Here is a 20,838-nt window from a genome sequence, read left to right as displayed (position 1 = left end):
CTCCCTCCCCTTCCTTCCTTCCTCCCTCCCTCCCCTTCCTTCCTCCCTCCCTCCCCTTCCTTCCTCCCTCCCTCCCCTTCCTTCCTCCCTCCCTCCCCTTCCCTCCTCCCTCCCCTCCCCTCCCTTCCCTGCACTGCCCCTCCCCCTCTCCCTCTCTCTCCCTGCTTTCACATAGTTATGCACTTGAGTAAATTCACTTTATTTTTGCTTTATTTTTCCAGGGACAAGTGATCCAATTCTGATGGTGCTTCTGCTCATGTGCCGATGGAACCTTTGCTGCTGGAGTCACACACATTTTCCAACTTGTGGTTAATAAATAAAAGTTGTGAACCTTTCACTTTGTGTGACTTTTGTAGAGTGAACAGTGTTTAACATAAGCATTTGTTTTTTGCAAGGAGTGATTTAAACAAGGCCCCACACAATTTGAATCCAATTTGCCTTCAAAGCATGCCGAAAATATAATCCCACACTTTGGCTGTTTGGAGATGTGCAAGGGACAAGAGCTCTGTTTACTGAACATCGTATTTGTGTTTATAATAAATAAAAAAACCACCTTTAGAGGCCATTTTTCCCCGCAAAGTGGGGGTTGGCCTTTTTCGGGGACCGTGGTTGTTGTTGTTTTTCGGTCCCCTTTTTGAAGCAATGTTTTACGGCCGGATGCCCTTCCTGACGCCAACCCCTTTTGCCGCCTTTAACGACAAACAGGGAATTACCAGTGAACTGGTACTCAATTAGCCGACCTCGGAAGGATGACAGGCTGAGTCAACTCCCCTGGCGTTAATTCAGCGATCGACCGGGATTCGAACCCAGGATCCTAGGAATCCTAAGCCGGCACCCTAGCCGCTAGCCCAACACCAGGGTTAATTTGTGTTTCTGCAATATAAATGGTTGGGTTGTCATATACATTATCGTATAATCATGATGGACAGAAAATGTTTTAGAATCTTGAGCTGAAATGTGGTGAGGTATTTCCCTTCCAGTTTATCTTTTTCAATGGGGATCAGTGTGTTTAACGTTTGAAAATATATTTTTTTAAGCTCACCTGAAACAAAAATGGTTGCAGGTGAGGTATTAACATGGTGCGGTGTCCATCAGTCAGGCTGTATGTAAATACTGGGTATTTCTCTGAAACTATACACAATTTCAATGAAACTTGACCACACCCTCCATCCACGAAGGATTAAAGTTTGTTCATGGCATTAAAAAAAATCGCGCCTGTGTCCGAAGGAAGCAGTGCAGTTTGGCAGCATGTGTGCAATCCATGCAGGTTACAGAACTTCCAGACGCTGCGTAAAACCCTTCATCAGAACCCTTCAGAAGTCATTAGAATTACCCTTTAGGAGCCTTTTTAGAACCAATTATTACCTTTGCAATTACTCTTTATAACCCATTATAATACCATGTGGTATGGTACCAAAATACCATGTGGTGTGCCAAAATACTATGTGGTGTGGAGCTAAAATACCATGTGGTGTGGAGCCAAAATACCATGTGGTATGGTGCCAAAATACCATGTGGTATGGTACCAAAATACCATGGGTATGGTACCAAAATACCATGTGGTGTGCCAAAATACTATGTGGTGTGGAGCCAAAATACCATGTGGTGTGGAGCCAAAATACCATGTGGTATGGTGCCAAAATACCATGTGGTATGGTACCAAAATACCATGTGGTATGGTACCAAAATACCATGTGGTATGGTGCCAAAATACCATGTGGTATGGTACCAAAATACCATGTGGTATGGTACCAAAATACCATGGGTATGGTACCAAAATACCATGTGGTATGGTACCAAAATACCATGTGGTGTGGAGCCAAAATACCATGTGGTGTGGAGCCAAAATACCATATGGTGTGGAGCCAAAATACCATGTGGTGTGGTACCAAAATACCATGTGGTGTGGTACCAAAATACCATGTGGTATGGTACCAAAATACCATGTGATATGGCACCAAAATACCATGTGGTATGGTACCAAAATACCATGTGGTATGGTACCAAAATACCATGTGGTGTGGAGCCAAAATACCATGTGGTATGGTACCAAAATACCATGTGGTGTGGTGCCAAAATACCATGTGGTATGGTACCAAAATTCCATGTGGTATGGTACCAAAATACCATGTGGTATGGTACCAAAATACCATGTGGTATGGTACCAAAATACCATGTGGTGTGGAGCCAAAATACCATGTGGTATGGTACCAAAATACCATGTGGTGTGGAGCCAAAATACCATGTGGTGTGGTGCCAAAATACCATGTGGTGTGGTGCCAAAATACCATGTGGTGTGGTGCCAAAATACCATGTGGTGTGGTGCCAAAATTCCATGTGGTATGGGACCAAAATTCCATGTGGTATGGTACCAAAATACCATGTGGTGTGGTGCCAAAATACCATGTGGTGTGGTGCCAAAATACCATGTGGTATGGGACCAAAATTCCATGTGGTATGGTACCAAAATACCATGTGGTGTGGAGCCAAAATACCATGTGGTGTGGTGCCAAAATACCATGTGGTATGGTGCCAAAATACCATGTGGTATGGTACCAAAATACCATGTGGTAGGGTACCAAAATACCATGTGGTATGGTACCAAAATACCATGTGGTATGGTACCAAAATACCATGTGGTATGGTACCAAAATACCATGTGGTATGGTACCAAAATATTATGTGATATGGCACCAAAATACCATGTGGTATGGTACCAAAATACCATGTGGTATGGTACCAAAATATTATGTGATATGGCACCAAAATACCATGTGGTATGGCACCAAAATACCATGTGGTGTACCAAATGCTTCCTGAATGCGTTTCAGTTCATCCACAAATGCCATGGGATGTTCTTCAACCTTATGGCCCCCATAGAGCATTGTCGGAAGTGGCCACAGGACTGTGCGATGGCCACAGAAGTGTTGGCGAAGACCTGCCAATTCAACAGATGGGGAAACTTTGAGGTAATTTCGTACTGCATGTGCATGATGTGCAGGTGCCCCATCCTGCTGGAAATACGGCCTCGTCAACGTCGTTCAAGTTCAGGTGTGAGGTAATTCACCAACTTATGCAGATATGCCTGCTGGTTAACTGACATATCAAAAAAGTAAGTACCAATGAGGTGGTGGGCAGATGATGCCACCCAAACCATAACATGTGGATGGTCTTACACTTCAACGCAATGTGGATGAGCATCACTCCAAAAGGAAACTGAGTGGAGATGAACTGAGGTAAACAACACACTTCACTAAACAACCTTTTTTGTATGCTAAGCCGAGGCTCGTATAAGAGCTAGCACATTTTTTTTTGGATACAAGATCGAGGCTCGTGAAAGAGCGAACGTTAATCACACTGAAATTTAAACCGACACAAACCAACACATAAAACACAAAATAAGGGGAGCGGTAGACAAGATGGGGAGAGAGGGCGAAGGACACAAACACAACATTTGAGAGCAGGGACATCGAGAGAACTGTGGGAGGGAGAGGGCTTGGGGGGAGGTGGGAGAGGTATAAAACATATCGACACTGCAAGGACTTCCAGGACAAGTTGGAATTTCGAAAAAGTGTATCTGGGGTGAATTAGCTGGGGTAGAAAAGATCAAGGTTTTGGATGGGGGAAGATAAGAGATGGTGGTGAACATCTGTTTTAAAGACCTGGAGGGAGGAGTGCGATTGAAGGGAGTGTTGGAGTTTGTTCCAGAGGCGGGAGAAAAGGGGAATGAAAGAGTGAAGGTGAACAGAGAGCCTAGATTTTGGCAGTTTTTTTTTTTTTTGTATGCAGAGTCGAGGCTCGTGAAAGAGCTAACATTTCAAATAAACAAGCAAACAAAGTATATAAAAATGGGAGCGGTCGACAAGATGGGGAGAGAAGGGGAGGAAGCACACAAACACAACATTTGAGGGCAGGGACATCGGGAGATGTGTGGCAGGCAGAGGGCCTGGGGGTGGCAGGATAGGTATAAAACGAAAGGACACCAAGGACTTCCAGGAAAGAAGACAAAAGTCACCTCAAAAAAGTGGATTTGGGGTGAAATTAGCGGAGGTAGAAAAGATCAAGGTATGGATCACATGGAACGTATAATAAAGGGAGGAGAAGAGAGAGAGGGTGGAGTACAACAACAGTAGAGAACAGGGACATCGAGAAATCTGTGGAAGAGAGAGGGCTGATGCGGAGAACACGGGATGATAAAGATGGACACTGCAGGGAATTTCAGGAAACAAAACGGAATTTGAAGGAGGTGGGTTTGGGGTGTTTTAATGGGGGTAGAAAAGATCAAGGTTTTGGATGGGGGGAAGATAAGAGATGGTGGTGAACAGCTGTTTTAAAGACCTGGAGGGAGGAGTGGGATTGAAGAGAGTGAGGGAGTTTGTTCCAGAGGCTGGAGAAAAGAGGAATGAAGGTGAGCAGAGAGTCCTGATTTTGGCAGTTTAACCATAAGAGGGTTGCAGGCAGATCTTGTGCTACTTGTAGGAATATTTGGGGGACAGAGCACAGAGAGAGCTGGGGGAGCAAGGCCGGAGAGGAGTCGGTAGAAGACAAAGCCCACCAACCTGCCTGCGGTGAGTGAGTGAAAGGCCCTCAGAGTTAGCTTCATCGCGGGAGATTCCAATGATTCTGAAAGCTTTGGTTTCAACAGCGTGAAGCTGAGCTCGGTGTGAGGCAGGAGCACCGGCCCAGAGGGGGGAACAGTGTTCCATTAAGCTGTGGATGAAAGCATTGTATGTGGTGAGGAGCTCAGGTGTGCCAAGGAAGGACTTCGCACAATGGAGGATGCCCAGTCGGCGACTGGCTTTGGAGTCCAGATTTCAAATGTGGTTTTCCTAGGAAAGATCATGGCAGATAGTGAGACCCAAAAGCTTGAGTGACAGAACTTCTTGGAGAGGATTGTTGTGAAAGTAGATGGGAGGGTTGCTGCGAAATAATAAACTGGCCCCAATCAGAAATCAACTAGTTAGACATCAAAACAAGAAAACTCCTTCCCATTGTTGGGGATCTTTAACTGAACCTTAAAAGAAATAACTCGACGAGACTCAGATTCAAAGAAACTCAGACTCGTCCATACAAGCCAAGGTTTATTCCAAATTTAGAGAGAACTTGTTGCACAAAATATAACTAAGATATGACGTGACGCTTGGTTGAAGAAATTTTCTCCCCTCTCGTCCTGCTTCTTCTTATGAGTTATTCTGCTCTCGGAGCATGGTCCTTAAGTAGACCCTAATAATCATAGAAATCTCCCATAACATCCACAAAATGTTTTTCAAAAACTAGTGCATCCTGAGAATGTACCTGCCGAGACGAGAGAGATGGAGCGGCCTGATGGAACTCAACCAGGTGCACGGAGCGACGAGTGTAGGAGGAGCTGATTATGTGAAATGCTCAACAGACTATCGGATGCAATTTGTAAACAAAACATGAACACAACAAACCTGAAAAAGTATCCCTAACTCACCTTGCAAAGAATTTCCAAAAACAGGTGTGAATAGAAGATGCCACACAGGAAAATGAAACCGCAACTCCAGCCCCAACAATTGCAAAAAAGACAAAATAAATATATAAAAAGAAATATCAAGAAATATACACCAACAACTGGGAGAATGACAAAGAGCACGAAAATGCAAAAATAATTGGACAGATTGGGGATAGACAAAGAAGGCTCATTGGAATGGCCAAGAAGAGGTCAGCTTAACTGGGACAAACGAATCATAATAAATGCCCAAGATCAAGGACACTACACCAATTGATTTAAAAAGATGGCGGGACTGAGCCAGACAGACAAGTGTAGATTCTGCAAGACAGACACAGAAAGTACTAGTCACCTACTCTCGGGATGCAAAAAACTATTATCAGAACAACTTTACACACAACCGGCACAACAAAGTATGCAAAGCGATTCATTGGCCTATTTGCAAAAATGTAAACATCCCAGTACCAGAAAACTCATGGAAACACGAACCCAGGGCAATCATTGAAAATGAGGACGCCATGCTCACGTACGACCTGATGATTCCAGAGCGTGAACACGGAAAACAAAGCATTGTGTCCGGACATTGTACTCAGGAACAAAAAGGAAAAGACAGCATTGATGATTGAGATATCAGTACCCAGCGATTTTGGCCTAAACAATGCAGAAATCAAGAAAATGACCAAATACCAGGACCTAAAAAATGAGGTCAAGATGAAGAGCATCGAAGTTGTACCAGTGATAATTGGAGCAACAGGAATGATGAAGAACGGACGCACAGCCAGACGGACGCACGCACGGAAGGACAGACACACACACGGAAGCACAGGTGCGCACAGCTGGACGGATGCACAGCCAGAGAGACGTGGACACACACATACACACACAGCCAGGCGGACACATGCACAGAAGGACAGGCTCATGCACAGCTGGACAGATGCACAGCCAGATGGACACACACACACACGGAAGGACAGGTGTGCACAGCTGGATGGACTTACAGCCAGATGGACGGACACACACACAGACACACACACACACACACACACACACACACACACACACACACACACACAGATGGCATGCACAGCCGGACAAGGGTTCTTTCGGGTAATTGTAAAGGGTTGTAGAGGGTTCTGAAGGGTAATTCTAAAGGGTTCTATGAGGTAATTGTAAAGGGTTCTAAAGGGTAATTATAAAGGGTTCTATGGGGGTAATTGTAATGGGGTTTAAAGGGTTCTAAAGGGCAATTCTAAAGGGTTCTAAATCGTCATTCTAAAGCGTTCTATAGGGTAATTGTAAAGGGTTTTAAGGGGTCCTAAAGGGTAATTCTAAAGGGTTCTATCGGGTAATTGTAAAGGGTTTTAAAGGGTAATTCTATAGGGTTCTAAAGTGTAATTCTAAAGGGTTCTATGGGGTAATTGTAAAGGGTTCTAAAGGGTTCTAAAGCGTAATTCTAAAGGGTTCTATAGGGTAATTATAATGGGGTTTAAAGGGTTCTAAAGGGTAATTGTAAAGGGTTCTAAATGGTCATTCTAAAGGGTTCTATAGGGTAATTGTAAAGGGTTTTAAATGGTCCTAAAGGGTAATTCTAAATGGTTCTATAGGGTAATTGTAAAGGGTTTTAAAGGGTAATTGTAAAGGGTTTTAAAGGGTTCTAAAGGATAATTGTAAAGGGTTCTATTGGGTAATTATAAAGGTTTTCGTTTCTAGGCTTTGCCTATTTTCAGGTTAGCGGTTAGGGTTAGGGTTACATTTATGATTTAGGGTTAGGGTTAGGGTTAGATTTAGGTTAGGGTTACATGAGTCATTCAAATTTGTTAGTTCGGTCAAAATAACTCATTTTTGATGATTGGAATGGGTGGTCCTATCTCAAAAATGAGTCATTTCCCGCCGAAATGAATATCATATTCGAATGAATTTCATTAAAGAAAAACATCGGAAAAACCTAGGTTTCATGTGAAAAACGATTATGGGCAACTTGTAAAAATTTACCGCATCGACAATAGTTGTGAAAACATCAAATGGTGTCACAACGTGGGCGGTGTAGCAGTTGTTTCTCTCTCTGGCGGTGTAGCAGGCGTTGCTCTATCTGGCGGTGTAGTTTTTTCATACAATATCGGAATAGCTGTGTTTGTGGTGTTGTGTATTGGTGATGTGGTTTCACTCGAGGAGAGGTTTAATAATTTCAGTGTGGCATGAATAGGTGTTGCAATTTTCTGTTTGGAAGCCTGGGTTCATGTCTTCATGACAGGATGTCAGGACAGGCCGACAGGATCACAGTCGCTTGGGGAGCACTATCGAGGGAGTACCCAAGCTATAGATGAATCTGTACACTTCATAGATGAGTCGGTTGGCAGCCGAATGAAGAATTGAAGTATTTGAGGGCATTGAAAATTTATGGAGCGCGGAGGAAGGATACTATCAATCATCATGACTCAGAAAAACAAGGAAGATTTACCCTACGATTTGGAAAATCAGTATATCCTTCGTTTGCATGCGGTGAGGTGATTGAAATTATTGACATGTGAGGAGGTGGAATGAAATGATTATTTTGTTATTGGTTTATCTGTGCTGGACAAAACTGCGAGTGTTTTCCGACTTTCCGTGGCAATGAGCAAAACCGTGGGTGGACCAGAGCAGAGGGTTGGCGTCAGGTCCATCGTCTGCTGGCACATGCAGAAGGGCCGTTGGGTATGCCGGAGCGCGAGTGGGTCACCGGGTCTGCTGATGTGCGTGGATGGTCTGTCTGGTCTGCCTGGTCTGCTGATGTGCGTGGATGGGCTGTCTGGTCTACTGACGTGCGTGGATGGGCTGTCTGATCTGCTGATGTGCGTGGATGAGCTGTCTGGTCTGCTGATGTGCGTGGATGGGTTGTCTGGTCTGCTGATGTGCGTGGATGGGCTGTCTGGTCTACTGACGTGCGTGTATGGGCTGTCTGGTCTGCTGATGTGCGTCGATGGGCTGTCTGGTCTACTGACGTGCTTGGATGGGCTGTCTGGTCTACTGACGTGCGTGGATGGGCTGTCTGGTCTACTGACGTGCGTGGATGGGCTGTCTGGTCTGCTGATGTGCGTGGATGGTCTGTCTGGTCTGCTGATGTGTGTGGATGGGCTGTCTGGTCTGCTGATGTGTGTGGATGGGTTGTCTGGTCTGCTGATGTGCGTGGATGGACTGTCTGGTCTACTGACGTGCGTGTATGGGCTGTCTGGTCTGCTGATGTGCGTCGATGGGCTGTCTGGTCTACTGACGTGCGTGGATGGGCTGTCTGGTCTGCTGATGTGCGTGGATGGTCTGTCTGGTCTGCTGATGTGCGTCGATGGGCTGTCTGGTCTACTGACGTGCGTGGATGGGCTGTCTGGTCTACTGACGTGCGTGGATGGGCTGTCTGGTCTGCTGATGTGCGTCGATGGGCTGTCTGGTCTACTGACGTGCGTGAATGGGCTGTCTGGTCTACTGACGTGCGTGGATGGGCTGTCTGATCTGCTGACGTGCGTCGATGGGCTGTCTGGTCTGCTGATGTGTGTGGATGGGCTGTCTGGTCTGCTGATGTGCGTGGATGGGCTGTCTGGTCTGCTGATGTGCGTGGATGGGCTGTCTGGTCTACTGACGTGCGTGGATGGGCTGTCTGGTCTACTGACGTGCGTGGATGGGCTGTCTGGTCTACTGACGTGCGTGGATGGGCTGTCTGGTCTGCTGATGTGCGTGGATGGGCTGTCTAGTCTGCTGACGTGCATGGATGGGCTGTCTGGTCTACTGACGTGCGTGGATGGGCTGTCTGGTCTGCTGATGTGCGTGGATGGGCTGTCTGATCTGCTGACTTGCGTGGATGGTCTGTCTGGTCTGCTGATGTGCGTGGATGGGCTGTCTGGTCTGCTGACGTGCATGGATGGGCTGTCTGGTCTACTGACGTGCGTGGATGGGCTGTCTGGTCTGCTGGCGTGCATGGATGGGCTGTCTGGTCTACTGATGTGCGTGGATGGGCTGTCTGGTCTGCTGAGTGCTGACGTGCATGGATGGGCCGGCTGGTCTGCTGACGTGCGTGGATGGGCTCTGATCAGCTGGCGTGCGTGGATGGGCTCTGATCAGCTGGCGTGCGTGGATGGGCTGTCTGGTCAGCTGGCGTGCGTGGATGGGCTCTCTGATCAGCTGGCGTGCGTGGATGGGCTCTCTGATCAGCTGGCGTGCGTGGATGGGCTCTGGTCTGCTGGCGTGCGTGGATGGGCTCTCTGGTCTGCTGGCGTGCCTGGATGGGCTCTCTGGTCTGCTGGCGTGCGTGGATGGGCTGTCTGGTCTGCTGACGTGCGTGGATGGGCTGTCTGGTCTACTGACGTGCGTGGATGGGCTGTCTGATCTGCTGATGTTCGTGGATGGTCTGTCTGGTCTGCTGATGTGCGTGGATGGGCTGTCTGGTCTGCTGACGTGCATGGATGGGCTGTCTGGTCTACTGACGTGCGTGGATGGGCTGTCTGGTCTGCTGGCATGCATGGATGGGCTGTTTGGTCTGCTGAGTGCTGACGTGCATGGATGGGCCGGCTGGTCTGCTGACGTGCGTGGATGGGCTCTGATCAGCTGGCGTGCGTGGATGGGCTCTCTGATCAGCTGGCGTGCGTGGATGGGCTCTGATCAGCTGGCGTGCGTGGATGGGCTCTCTGATCAGCTGGCGTGCGTGGATGGGCTCTGGTCTGCTGGCGTGCGTGGATGGGCTCTCTGGTCTGCTGGCGTGCGTGGATGGGCTCTTAGATCAGCTGGCATGTGTGGATGGGCTCTGATCAGCTGGCATGCGTGGATGGGCTCTGATCAGCTGGCGTGCGTGGATGGGCTCGCTGATCAGCTGGCATGTGTGGATGGGCTCTGATCAGCTGGCGTGCGTGGATGGGCTCTGATCAGCTGGCATGCGTGGATGGGCTCTGGTCTGCTGGCGTGCGTGGATGGGCTCTGGTCTGCTGGCGTGCGTGGATGGGCTCTCTGGTCTGCTGGCGTGCGTGGATGGGCTCTTAGATCAGCTGGCATGTGTGGATGGGCTCTGATCAGCTGGCATGCGTGGATGGGCTCTGATCAGCTGGCGTGCGTGGATGGGCTCGCTGATCAGCTGGCATGTGTGGATGGGCTCTGATCAGCTGGCGTGCGTGGATGGGCTCTGATGAGCTGGCATGCGTGGATGGGCTCTGATCAGCTGGCATGTGTGGATGGGCTCTCTGGTCTGCTGGCATGTGTGGATGGGCTCTCTGATCAGCTGGCATGTGTGGATGGGCTCTCTGGTCTGCTGGCATGTGTGGATGGGCTCTGATCAGCTGGCATGTGTGGATGGGCTCTCTGATCAGCTGGCGTGCGTGGATGGGCTCGCTGATCAGCTGGCATGTGTGGATGGGCTCTGATCAGCTGGCGTGCGTGGATGGGCTCTGATGAGCTGGCATGCGTGGATGGGCTCTGATCAGCTGGCGTGCGTGGATGGGCTCGCTGATCAGCTGGCATGTGTGGATGGGCTCTGATCAGCTGGCGTGCGTGGATGGGCTCGCTGATCAGCTGGCATGTGTGGATGGGCTCTGATCAGCTGGCGTGCGTGGATGGGCTCTGATCAGCTGGCATGCGTGGATGGGCTCTCTGGTCTGCTGACGTGCGTGGATGGGCTCTGGTCTGCTGACGTGCGTGGATGGGCTCTGGTCTGCTGGCGTGCGTGGATGGGCTCTCTGGTCTGCTGACGTGCGTGGATGGGCTCTGGTCTGCTGACGTGCGTGGATGGGCTCTGGTCTGCTGACGTGCGTGGATGGGCTCTGGTCTGCTGACGTGCGTGGATGGGCTCTCTGATCAGCTGTCGTGCGTGTATGGGCTCTCTGATCAGCTGGCGTGCGTGTATGGGCTCTGATCAGCTGGCATGCGTGGATGGGCTCTGGTCTGCTGGCATGCGTGGATGGGCTCTCTGGTCTGCTGACGTGCGTGGATGGGCTCTGGTCTGCTGACGTGCGTGGATGGGCTCTGGTCTGCTGACGTGCGTGGATGGGCTCTCTGATCAGCTGGCGTGCGTGTATGGGCTCTGATCAGCTGGCGTGCGTGGATGGGTTGCTGGGTTTGTTCGTGTGAATGAACTGCTGCATCGGTTTCAGATTGAAGTCATTTTAAACCGTCAACATTGTCATGTTGGTGTTTTCCTGTTTTTGCAACAATCCGCTGATTCTGCTGATGCCCTGTGTGTGCACACTTGATCCCACTCCAGCAAGTTTGGTGTTGAAACTCTTCAGCATTTGAATGCATGAAGTAACTATTATAGCTACCTTTGATTTACAGATAAGAATTTCACAAACTGTGGTTATTATTTATTTTTAAATGATGAAAAATCTTCTTGGCAGGAATATGCGGAGAGTGTACGAAGAATGCTACATTCTGGAGTCATGAATTTGAAGGACAGACTTAATATTGAATTCCACCGTAAGTTTGCATTTTTTAATTTATTTAATTTATTTATTCATTAGTTGTAAGAGGCCATCCATCTCATTATTACATCCATATGGAGAGGAGAAGGTGGCATTTTGGTCGAACCTTTGGGTTTAAACGTGCTGTATGGCTTGGGGGAGGGGAAATGATAGTTATTATCCTCACCAGAGGAGAAGGTATTGCATTTGCGTCCGTTTGTTTGTCTGTCTGTCTGTCTGTCTGTCTGTTTGTTTGTTTGTCCGCACGGAATAAATATGATTTTCTCTGCAACAGTTGGTCTGATTGACAGGAAATTTTCACCATAGGTGCACCTTCACCTGTAGAATTTAAAAATTGATTAATTATGACGTCATAGGTCACGTAGTACGGGCGCCATCTTGGCACCACTATATCTCCGAAAGTGCTGAATATAAAAAATTGAGACATCGCTCATTTTAAAGAACTCTCCATGGGGAATAAAATATGTTAATGATGATGTCATAGGTGCCACCATTATGACGTCATAATTCGACAAGTACAAAACTTAATCCGATCAAGATGAAATTTCTTGAGCATCATCTGGAGATAAATTGGTGGAGAAAAGAATGATGTCATCGGTCACGTGGTTCGGCCGCCATATTTGTTTTAACACAAAAGCCTTAAAAACCACCGAAAACACATCCCGGCGAGGGTCTGCAATCTGATTGCTCTTTCTAGTTTTGTTTGGCTTATGTATGCATCACAATTACTCTACTTACCTTCACCAAATCCAGCCCGTGGTGATCAGCATGTTGAGCATCACATTGTTGTTAAAAGTCCTTAAGGATACTATCTTCAAGTATTTGCTCACCATTGTTAGACAGCTTTTTGGGTCTTCCAGTCCTGTGTTTGTCAATTCCAGAAGATGTTTCTCTGTACTTGTTGATTGCGCTTTGGGTACCAAACCTTGGTAATCGAGTGATTTCAGCTATTCCATGCAATGTTTTTCCTTCTTTTTACAGAAATGCAATGCTATCAGTACGTAAAGTAGGCCTCATTAGTCAGCGTGAGACAACTGTTTTTTTTAGTTTTTTTTTATCACTTCCATGTTTCTTTCTTTATTTACCATTTCAGATTCAGTGTGTCTGTCCAGGCCATAGCCTTTTTAACATTTGAGCTTTCAATTTCAACAATTTCTCAACAAACCTTTATTGTGAGAATATGGAGGAAATTTTATTTTTATTTTTTATTTTAGCTGTTTTTTTTCAGTCAAGTTTAGTTTGAGTATAAAGCAGATGCAGATAGGCTTTGCATTTTAAGATGCTTTCTCATTTACTTTGAATTGTGATCACATGTTTCTGAAGATTCTGATCAATGTGAATGAAAGATTATATTCCTGTATATGAAAAAAAAAAAAAAATATATATATATATATATTTTTTTTCAACTACATCTAACCAGATATAATAGATAAATATTCCCTTGAACAAACCCAGTTCTGCTGTTAGTCTGGTTTGCTAATCAATAATAGTTTTTTTTGTGATCAATGGTAAATTAAGTTTTAAAAAAACATGTGCATGTATGGATCGGCAGCGGATGGTCGGCACGGTACAGTGCGAGTGGATGGAGTGCCATTGTCTGCACGCCTCGTTGACCTGCCATGCATTGTTGAATCACTCAAAACTATTGACAAGAAAACCTTCTACAAAACTGCTGATATTTGCCAGGTATTTGATTATTGTAAAAATGAACATTTAAAAATATCCCGCAAAAATGAATCTTTATTTTTTCCTTTGTTTCCTTCTTTTGTGGCCAGGAAGGGATTTTAACACTTCACTCGTTGGTTAAGCTGTAGAACTGTTCAAGGTGGTGGAGGGGAAAGGGATCTTCATAAAAGTTGTGAAAATCCATACCAGACCATCACACACTGTCTCTTTTTATCATTGGCCCTCTGTTAGGAAATGTTTGGCTTTTCATGTCCTACCTGCATTAATTTATTGGTGACAAATCAAGTCCACATGACTGCTAATTGGAGACAACAGAAACGCAAATATATTTATATCCGTGGAATCTTTTGGTAATTTTGCTGGTTTTTTCTTCTTGTTCTTCAACATGGATGCCATTGATGTGTCTCCCTTTGGTGCATGCTATTTGGATTCTTTCTATCTAAAGACAAGATATTGTTGTGGATATGAGAATTGTGTTTTTTTAAATTGTGTAGTACATTGTAAAATATCACCCTCCTTCCTCCAGTTGTGTATAAAGGTCAAAAGGGCGTCCCTTAATTAGGTCATATACAATCACGTTAGCCAATCATAGATTTCCTGCTTGTTGGTAGTTATTTCCTTATTCTGTGTATTAGGTTAAGCCTTTGTCTTCCATTAATTAATACTTCATTGCACCGAATTCAAATAGATAGATCCCCTTTCATTTTCATTCCCAAAGCCCCATTCCCAAAGCCTCTATTGCCAACTGCATTCGCCGCCATTGCCCATGTGCTCCAACTCGGAGAAGAAGGGCGTGGCCCGCACACCATCATCAAGAGGTGGAGCCAAGAAGCCCCTACGACCAACCAAGAATGAGTGGGTATGGCTCAAGAGGGCGGGGTTATAAAACCCGTTGCATCAGCCCCCACCGAGAGTTGCGCTAGAGACGGCAGATGATCCCAGACGAGCCCTCGGAGAGAGAAGGGAGACGCGTCCTGAGGTGAGCCAGAGAAGCAGCTTTGGCTCCACCAGCAGTTTTGGCTCCACCAGTAGTTTTGGCTCCACCAGTAGTTTTGGCTCCACCAGCAGTTTTGGCTCCACCAGTAGTTTTGGCTCCACCAGCAGTTTTGGCTCCACCAGCAGCTTTGGCTCCATGAGCAGCGTTGGCTCCACCAGGCAGCGTGGGCTCCACCAGGCAGCTTCAACCCGTTACCCCGCGGGAGCCAGATTGCGGTGGCATCGATGGCCGTCGAGGTCCAGCCCGACGTCCCGTGCGGGATCAAGCTCCAGCCAGCTCCGTGCCTTCCTCCCCTTCTCTGCCGTCCCAAACCATTCCAGTCCTTCCATTCCTGCCTGCAAATTCCCCATTTGTGTGAGTCCGTCTTTGTTTGTTCTGTCCTGGGTATTAATTAAGACTGCATAGGTAAGCTAAGTTTCACTGTGTCCTTCTGGTCCGTCCCTCTTTCTGCCTTTATTTTATTATGCCCTCGGCATAATAAGCCCCTACGACATAATAAGAAATTTCTAGTCTTTGTTAACTAGTCTTTGTTAACGGTCTAGTCTTTGTTAACGGTTCGGGCCGTGGCCACCATCCGCTCGGCAATCCATTAACATCTTATCCGCGGTCGCGAACGAAGCTGCTCACCGGCCTTTCCGGAGGTCGCGGTGCAGCTTCAGGGACCACGTCAGTCAGTGACAAGCGAGGGGACTAATCCCCCCTCAAAGGGGAACCATAGGCCGACGTTGGGTTCCGTAACAATTGGTGCCAGGAGTGGGATACGGACCTGAAGCGCGAATAGCGCGCTCAAATTTCGAGTGGGCCGAAATTTACTTTGTTTTATAAAATCCGAAATTTGAAAATCGTGCCATGGACAATCAAGGTGATCGGATGCAGATGGGTGAATTTGTAGAGGGGCTAGGGGTAACCCAGGACCACAGGGAGAAAATGGAGGAGGAGAGCAAAGAAGGTGCAGTCGTGGGGGTTACAGGCACACAAAATGGCGGCCTCCCGTACGTGACGGCGACAGCCGAGCCCGCAGTGACAATGGACTTTTGCCTATTTATGACGCATTTCATGGCATCTATGAAGGGTGACAGTAGGGGATTGGATGCAATGATGGCTACCCAGGGAATCGACATGAAAAAAAGGAGGAAGGAAGCAAGGGACAACCCGGAGGGATATCGGGAGCGAATAAACGACAGCATTAAAAAAATGGGGGAGATCGTAGACGGCATGGGAGGCGGGAGAGGCACATCGGTGCACGACGAGGTAAAGCAGGTCGAGAAGCGCTGGGTGAGCGAAGCGGAGAAAAGCACGGGTAAAATGACGGGTGTAGAGATCGCGACCCGGGGTATGGGGCAGCCGGCGACCGCTGAGGTAGAAGAGGGAATTTTATTAAAGCCAATGGTCGTCGAGGTGAATAAAGAGAAAGCAAAAGTTGAAATTGGAGAGCCCGGGGGCTTAGAAAAGCATTCGCGGCAGGGAGAGGTGGATATTGTACAAAGTCTGAATTCGCATCGTGGTGCCGTACTTGCTAATCCTTATAAAGATTTGCAGGTGTTGGTGCAGGGAGGAAGAAGAACCCCGAAGGTGAGACGGGCTGCATGTGGTACCGGGAGATCTTGTAGAAAAGTGTTCAGCGCGAAGAGAATTGTCGCGCGATTGGGGTCAATATGGCACACGGGCGTTGGTGAAGCGTCCCGTGTGAGTGGAAATGGCGCGCGTGTGAGGAAAAAGTGTGCGTCGGCGAGTGGGTGTGTTATAAAGTGTGGGAGTGAAACCGAGTGCGAGCGAGAACGCACGTCGGGGTGTACGGAGTGTGACACGAGGAGTGAGTTGGTGGTGGAGCGGGTGCGAGGATGCACGTATGGGAGGGAACGGCGAGGGTGTGCGAGAAAGCACACCTGAGTTGGTTGTGGCGCGAGTGCGAGGGAGCACATCGGAGCGCGGTAGTGGGTGGATGCAAGAGTGCACACCCATGGTGAGTGTTACGGAGGATGTAACGGAGGAGAGGTGTGGAACGCAGTGTGCGAACGGCGAGTATGCGCAAGAGGGGTGCGCGAGAGGTGTGGTGTGTAACAGGGAGTGCGGTGGTAGAATGGACGGAGTGTGTGGGATGCACTGGAGGCGCCGAGACGCCAGGTTTTGTGAGTGTGAAACGGGTCGCGTATGCAAGTGAAGCATCGACATTGAACGGGTTAGCGTTTAGGGTGACGGATAGCCGACGCGGGCGCTCGGTGCGCGGTGCGCTTTGTTGGATGCCAGGCCCCGCACGGTCGAGTCCAGGCCTTGTCGGGCGAGGCGATCGGTCCGGTTCAGGGCGAGTAGGAGGAAGCGGAACGGTGCCCCCTGGTGGCGGGGACGGGGTTCCGACCGGGCAAGCCTCGGTCGTCGGGCCGGAGACCGCAAGATTCCGAGCCGCGATGATGCGTGGATCCTCGGCCCGAGCATGCCTCCTCCCCAGAATCGTGAATGCCGGACGGATCCAACTGCAGGCGACCAAACCACCCGCGTTCATTGCTCGGCTGTGCGAAGCCAGGCTCTGAGAATGTAACGACGCACCGAGGCTCAAGTTTAATGGACGGCGATGATGATAGTGTTTTGGACCCGAAATTAAAAAGCAAAATTTGATGATTGGCAAAGGATTGGCAGATTGATGATTGGTAATGGTAGTGATTGGCAGATTGATGATTGGTAATGGTAGTGATTGGCAGATGATTGGCAAATTTTTGATTGGCTGAATTTGGATGAGCAAAATTTATAGTGAGAGATGCCCGATGTGGAGGAGTGGCAACTCTGCCATCCCTCACAACGGGGGCAAAGGAGCACCAGTTATGGGGTTTATGGCAGTGAAAACTAGCCCGGGAGGGTTAGGATATAGTGTGTAGGGACCTAGAGATTGACCATAGGTAACGTTAAGGTTAGGTAGTGACACTGATACCTGTAGTGGGGACGCAGGTAGATTAGTTTGGATTATAATGACGAGGGAGCGCAATAGTTTAAAGGGGCGACTGGGAAGCGCAAGTTCCAGAGGGGAGTAGTTAGATGAGATGATGCCGTGTGTTTGAGTATCGAAAGTGTATTGAGCAGGGTATGAGTAAATGATTGTGATTGTGAGTTGTATTGAGCGTGGAAGTGTATGGAGCGGTGAGTGAGGAACAGGTGAGATTGCACAGGTGTGCAACTGAACAGGTGTATGGAGCAGTGTGTGAGTGAGTGATAGTGATGTGAGTTGTGCTGACCAAATGGTCCAGGGAGGAAGGAGGGTGCAGGTGGCACCAGGTAAGATTGCACAGGTGTGCAACTGCAGGTGAATGGAGAATGGTTGTGTGGAATACATGGAGCATGGAATGGATGGTCGTGGAGTGAGTATGGTGGAAACTGTGGAGTGGAGTGGATGGTGCGAAGGTGTGGATGGGGGAAAGGAGGATGGACCCCATCACGAATACCCGGGGAGGGTAGTTTAAGAGTTAGGTAGAGGGTATAGGTAAATTGTGGTTGGATATTGGCATCTGTGGTGCATGTGGAAGAATGGAGTTTGGATGGGTGCATTAGTGTTGTGGAAATGGCTGGGCGTGTAGCCTGTTAGTATGTGTAGTTGATTGGGCACTCCACCACTGTGAGGATGTCGGCCAGGTGAGGCCGCAGGTGGGCTCTGGGAGCCGGTAGGGTTGTTGTGGATGGGGCCCGAGGATCCGGAGGACGGACCCGGGTAGCCCAGTGCCAGAGGGCACCGAGGGGTGACAGAGCCAGGAGGGGCCTTCCCCAGTTAGATAGGTTAGGGTGAGGAGCTAGGTAAGCTCGGGTGGCAACTACAGTGGTGGAGGTGTGCAGGTGGGTAGACCTGCTGGGAGAGCTACACGACTCAGCCCGGAAATTGTGCAAGGGCACCGGGAGATGAATCGGGGGAGTGAGACCCCAAATTGATAAGCACCACAGTTTGGTCAATGGGAATTTGGTTCTTAAAACCGCATAGAGTAAGTTGGCCAATGGTTTGGCAGGGAAAGACCCCGGGTAGTGTAAAGTGTATTAAAGTCATTTAGAAGGTAGTTAGGATGGAAATCTCCTCGCACCATCTGCATCCACTCACCTGGGATGACGTACCTCCACACCATGCCATGGTTGTTTTTATTATTTTATTGTGCAAATGTTTGGAATGTGAGACGCATCATGACGTGGGTGTGACATTGTGCTGATGTTCCATCTCTTCCTCCTTATGAGGATTGATGATGAATTGGGTGATGGCAAATTTTGGATTAGTGGGAGTGAAGACAAATTTGGTGTAGGGGAAATATGGGGAAGACGAGACATTAGTGACGAATTTGTAATGTGTAGATTTTGTACATATGGGGTAAGGGCAAGGGTAGTGTCGGTCACATGTGGGGGGGGGGGGGGGGGGGGGGGGGCGTACGGTAGGGACGAGCTTTTCTCCGCTCCGTCTCCATACGCACCTCGCCTTGCATTGCCTTTATTGATGTGTACCCTTGTGACCTTACCCCTCGCTCACCTGTCTTCCCCCCCCCCCCCCCTTGTCTCCCACACGAGGACTGTGCGCCACTGGGCACCGAGGGGAGTGTGCGGGAGTCTGCCATTGTGCACCCGAAACTCTCGCAACCACAGCTGTCTGCATCGATGCACCACCTTATGGACCACATGGCTGTGGCTGAGCACCACTGATGGACCCCATGGGTTGGGGCATGGCCCCTCTGCTGGAACCGGCCATGAAGGCCCGAGATCTTGCTGGCGGACCTTGCTCACAGGGCACCGATGCCACACAGGTGAACCACCCCTAGTCGGCCCTGTGGGCCATAAATAAAGAACAATGGACACGTGTTGTGCTTGCTTTTATTATACCAAATAGGCTGCCAGCAAAGAAGTTGACAACATCTGGAAGAGAACAATAGCCAGCCAGCAGAGGGAGCCGAAGAGGAAGACACCACCAGGGGTTTGTTGGGTTTATTTTTATTATTGAACTGTGGTGACTGTTAACCGATTGGTGCTTGATGGTGTTTTTGGTGCGTTTTTGGGTGCTTCATGGTGCGTCGATGCAGAGCAGACTGTCTCCCCCCCAAAAGAACAATCACAGGTCCTGGGTTAGTTTTGTAAATAAAATAGCGTCAACTATAAATAATACTCCCCCATCGTAAATGTATAGTTTGAAGACAATTCCGCAATTCGGTTAGCTGTGGGCGTAAATCTGTTAGGCAGGGTCCAATGGAGCAGCGGGACATATTTATTTGTGTTTTAAAACTGTCACACTCAGGGTCAGGTTAAATGTAGAGGGAACTACACCTACATGCCACACTAAAAGTAAAGGTAATAGGCCCGGGACGTGCCTAAGAGGAGGAGGGTGCAGTGTTGTGGATATGAGAATTGTGTTGTTTTTTTATTGTGTAGTACATTGTAAAATATCACCCTCCTTCCTCCAGTTGTGTATAAAGGTCAAAAGGGCGTCCCTTAATTAGGTCATATACAATCACGTTAGCCAATCATAGATTTCCTGCTTGTTGGTAGTTATTTCCTTATTCTGTGTATTAGGTTAAGGCTTTGTCTTCCATTAATTAATACTCCATTGCACCGAATTCAAATGGATAGATCACCTTTCATTTTCATTCCCAAAGCCCCATTCCCAAAGCCTCTATTGCCAACTGCATTCGCCGCCATTGCCCATGTGCTCCAACTCGGAGAAGAAGGGCGTGGCCCGCACACCATCATCAAGAGGTGGAGCCAAGAAGCCCCTATGACCAACCAAGAATGAGTGGGTATGACTCAAGAGGGCGGGGTTATAAAACCCGTTGCATCAGCCCCCACCAAGAGTTGCGCTAGAGACGGCAGATGATCCCAGACGAGCCCTCGGAGAGAGAAGGGAGACGCGTCCTGAGGTGAGCCAGAGAAGCAGCTTTGGCTCCACCAGCAGTTTTGGCTCCACCAGCAGTTTTGGCTCCACCAGCAGTTTTGGCTCCACCAGTAGTTTTGGCTCCACCAGTAGTTTTGGCTCCACCAGTAGTTTTGGCTCCACCAGCAGTTTTGGCTCCACCAGTAGTTTTGGCTCCACCAGCAGTTTTGGCTCCACCAGCAGTTTTGGCTCCACCAGCAGCTTTGGCTCCATGAGCAGCGTTGGCTCCACCAGGCAGCGTGGGCTCCACCAGGCAGCTTCGACCCGTTACCCCGCGGGAGCCAGATTGCGGTGGCATCGGTGGCCGTCGAGGTCCAGCCCGACGTCCCGTGCGGGATCAAGCTCTAGCCAGCTCCGTGCCTTCCTCCCCTTCTCT

General features: G+C 48.5%; 2 protein-coding genes across 5 annotated transcripts in view; both read left to right on the top strand.

Moving 5' to 3' along the window:
• The window catches only part of LOC137426663 (large ribosomal subunit protein eL42), a 1,866-nt gene extending 1,531 nt beyond the window's left edge, over window positions 1-335 (top strand). For both annotated transcript variants that reach the window (XM_068115435.1, XM_078775035.1), the window contains one exon: window positions 222-335. In XM_068115435.1, the coding sequence (XP_067971536.1) occupies window positions 222-242 (21 nt within the window). In that variant the 3' untranslated portion in view covers window positions 243-335. The remainder of the gene's footprint in view (window positions 1-221) is intronic.
• Window positions 336-7,681: 7,346 nt separating this feature from the next.
• Window positions 7,682-20,838, top strand: part of TAF7 (TATA-box binding protein associated factor 7) — a 28,323-nt gene continuing 15,166 nt past the window's right edge. The window contains exons 1-4 of one of the 3 annotated variants that reach the window (XM_068115421.2): window positions 7,682-8,164; window positions 11,685-11,725; window positions 11,818-11,896; window positions 13,454-13,587. In XM_068115421.2, coding sequence (XP_067971522.1) covers window positions 11,717-11,725; window positions 11,818-11,896; window positions 13,454-13,587 — 222 coding nt within the window. In that variant the 5' untranslated portion in view covers window positions 7,682-8,164; window positions 11,685-11,716. The remainder of the gene's footprint in view (window positions 8,165-11,684; window positions 11,726-11,817; window positions 11,897-13,453; window positions 13,588-20,838) is intronic. The other 2 variants (XM_068115412.2, XM_068115401.2) reach the window with 2 other exon arrangements.

Source organism: Myxine glutinosa, chromosome 1, assembly GCF_964187855.1.
Source record: "Myxine glutinosa chromosome 1, kmMyxGlut1.1, whole genome shotgun sequence".
NCBI classification, from domain to species: domain Eukaryota; kingdom Metazoa; phylum Chordata; class Myxini; order Myxiniformes; family Myxinidae; genus Myxine; species Myxine glutinosa.
The sequence above is the reverse complement of the archived record's forward strand: the minus strand, read 5'-3'. Positions and strand labels throughout refer to the sequence as shown.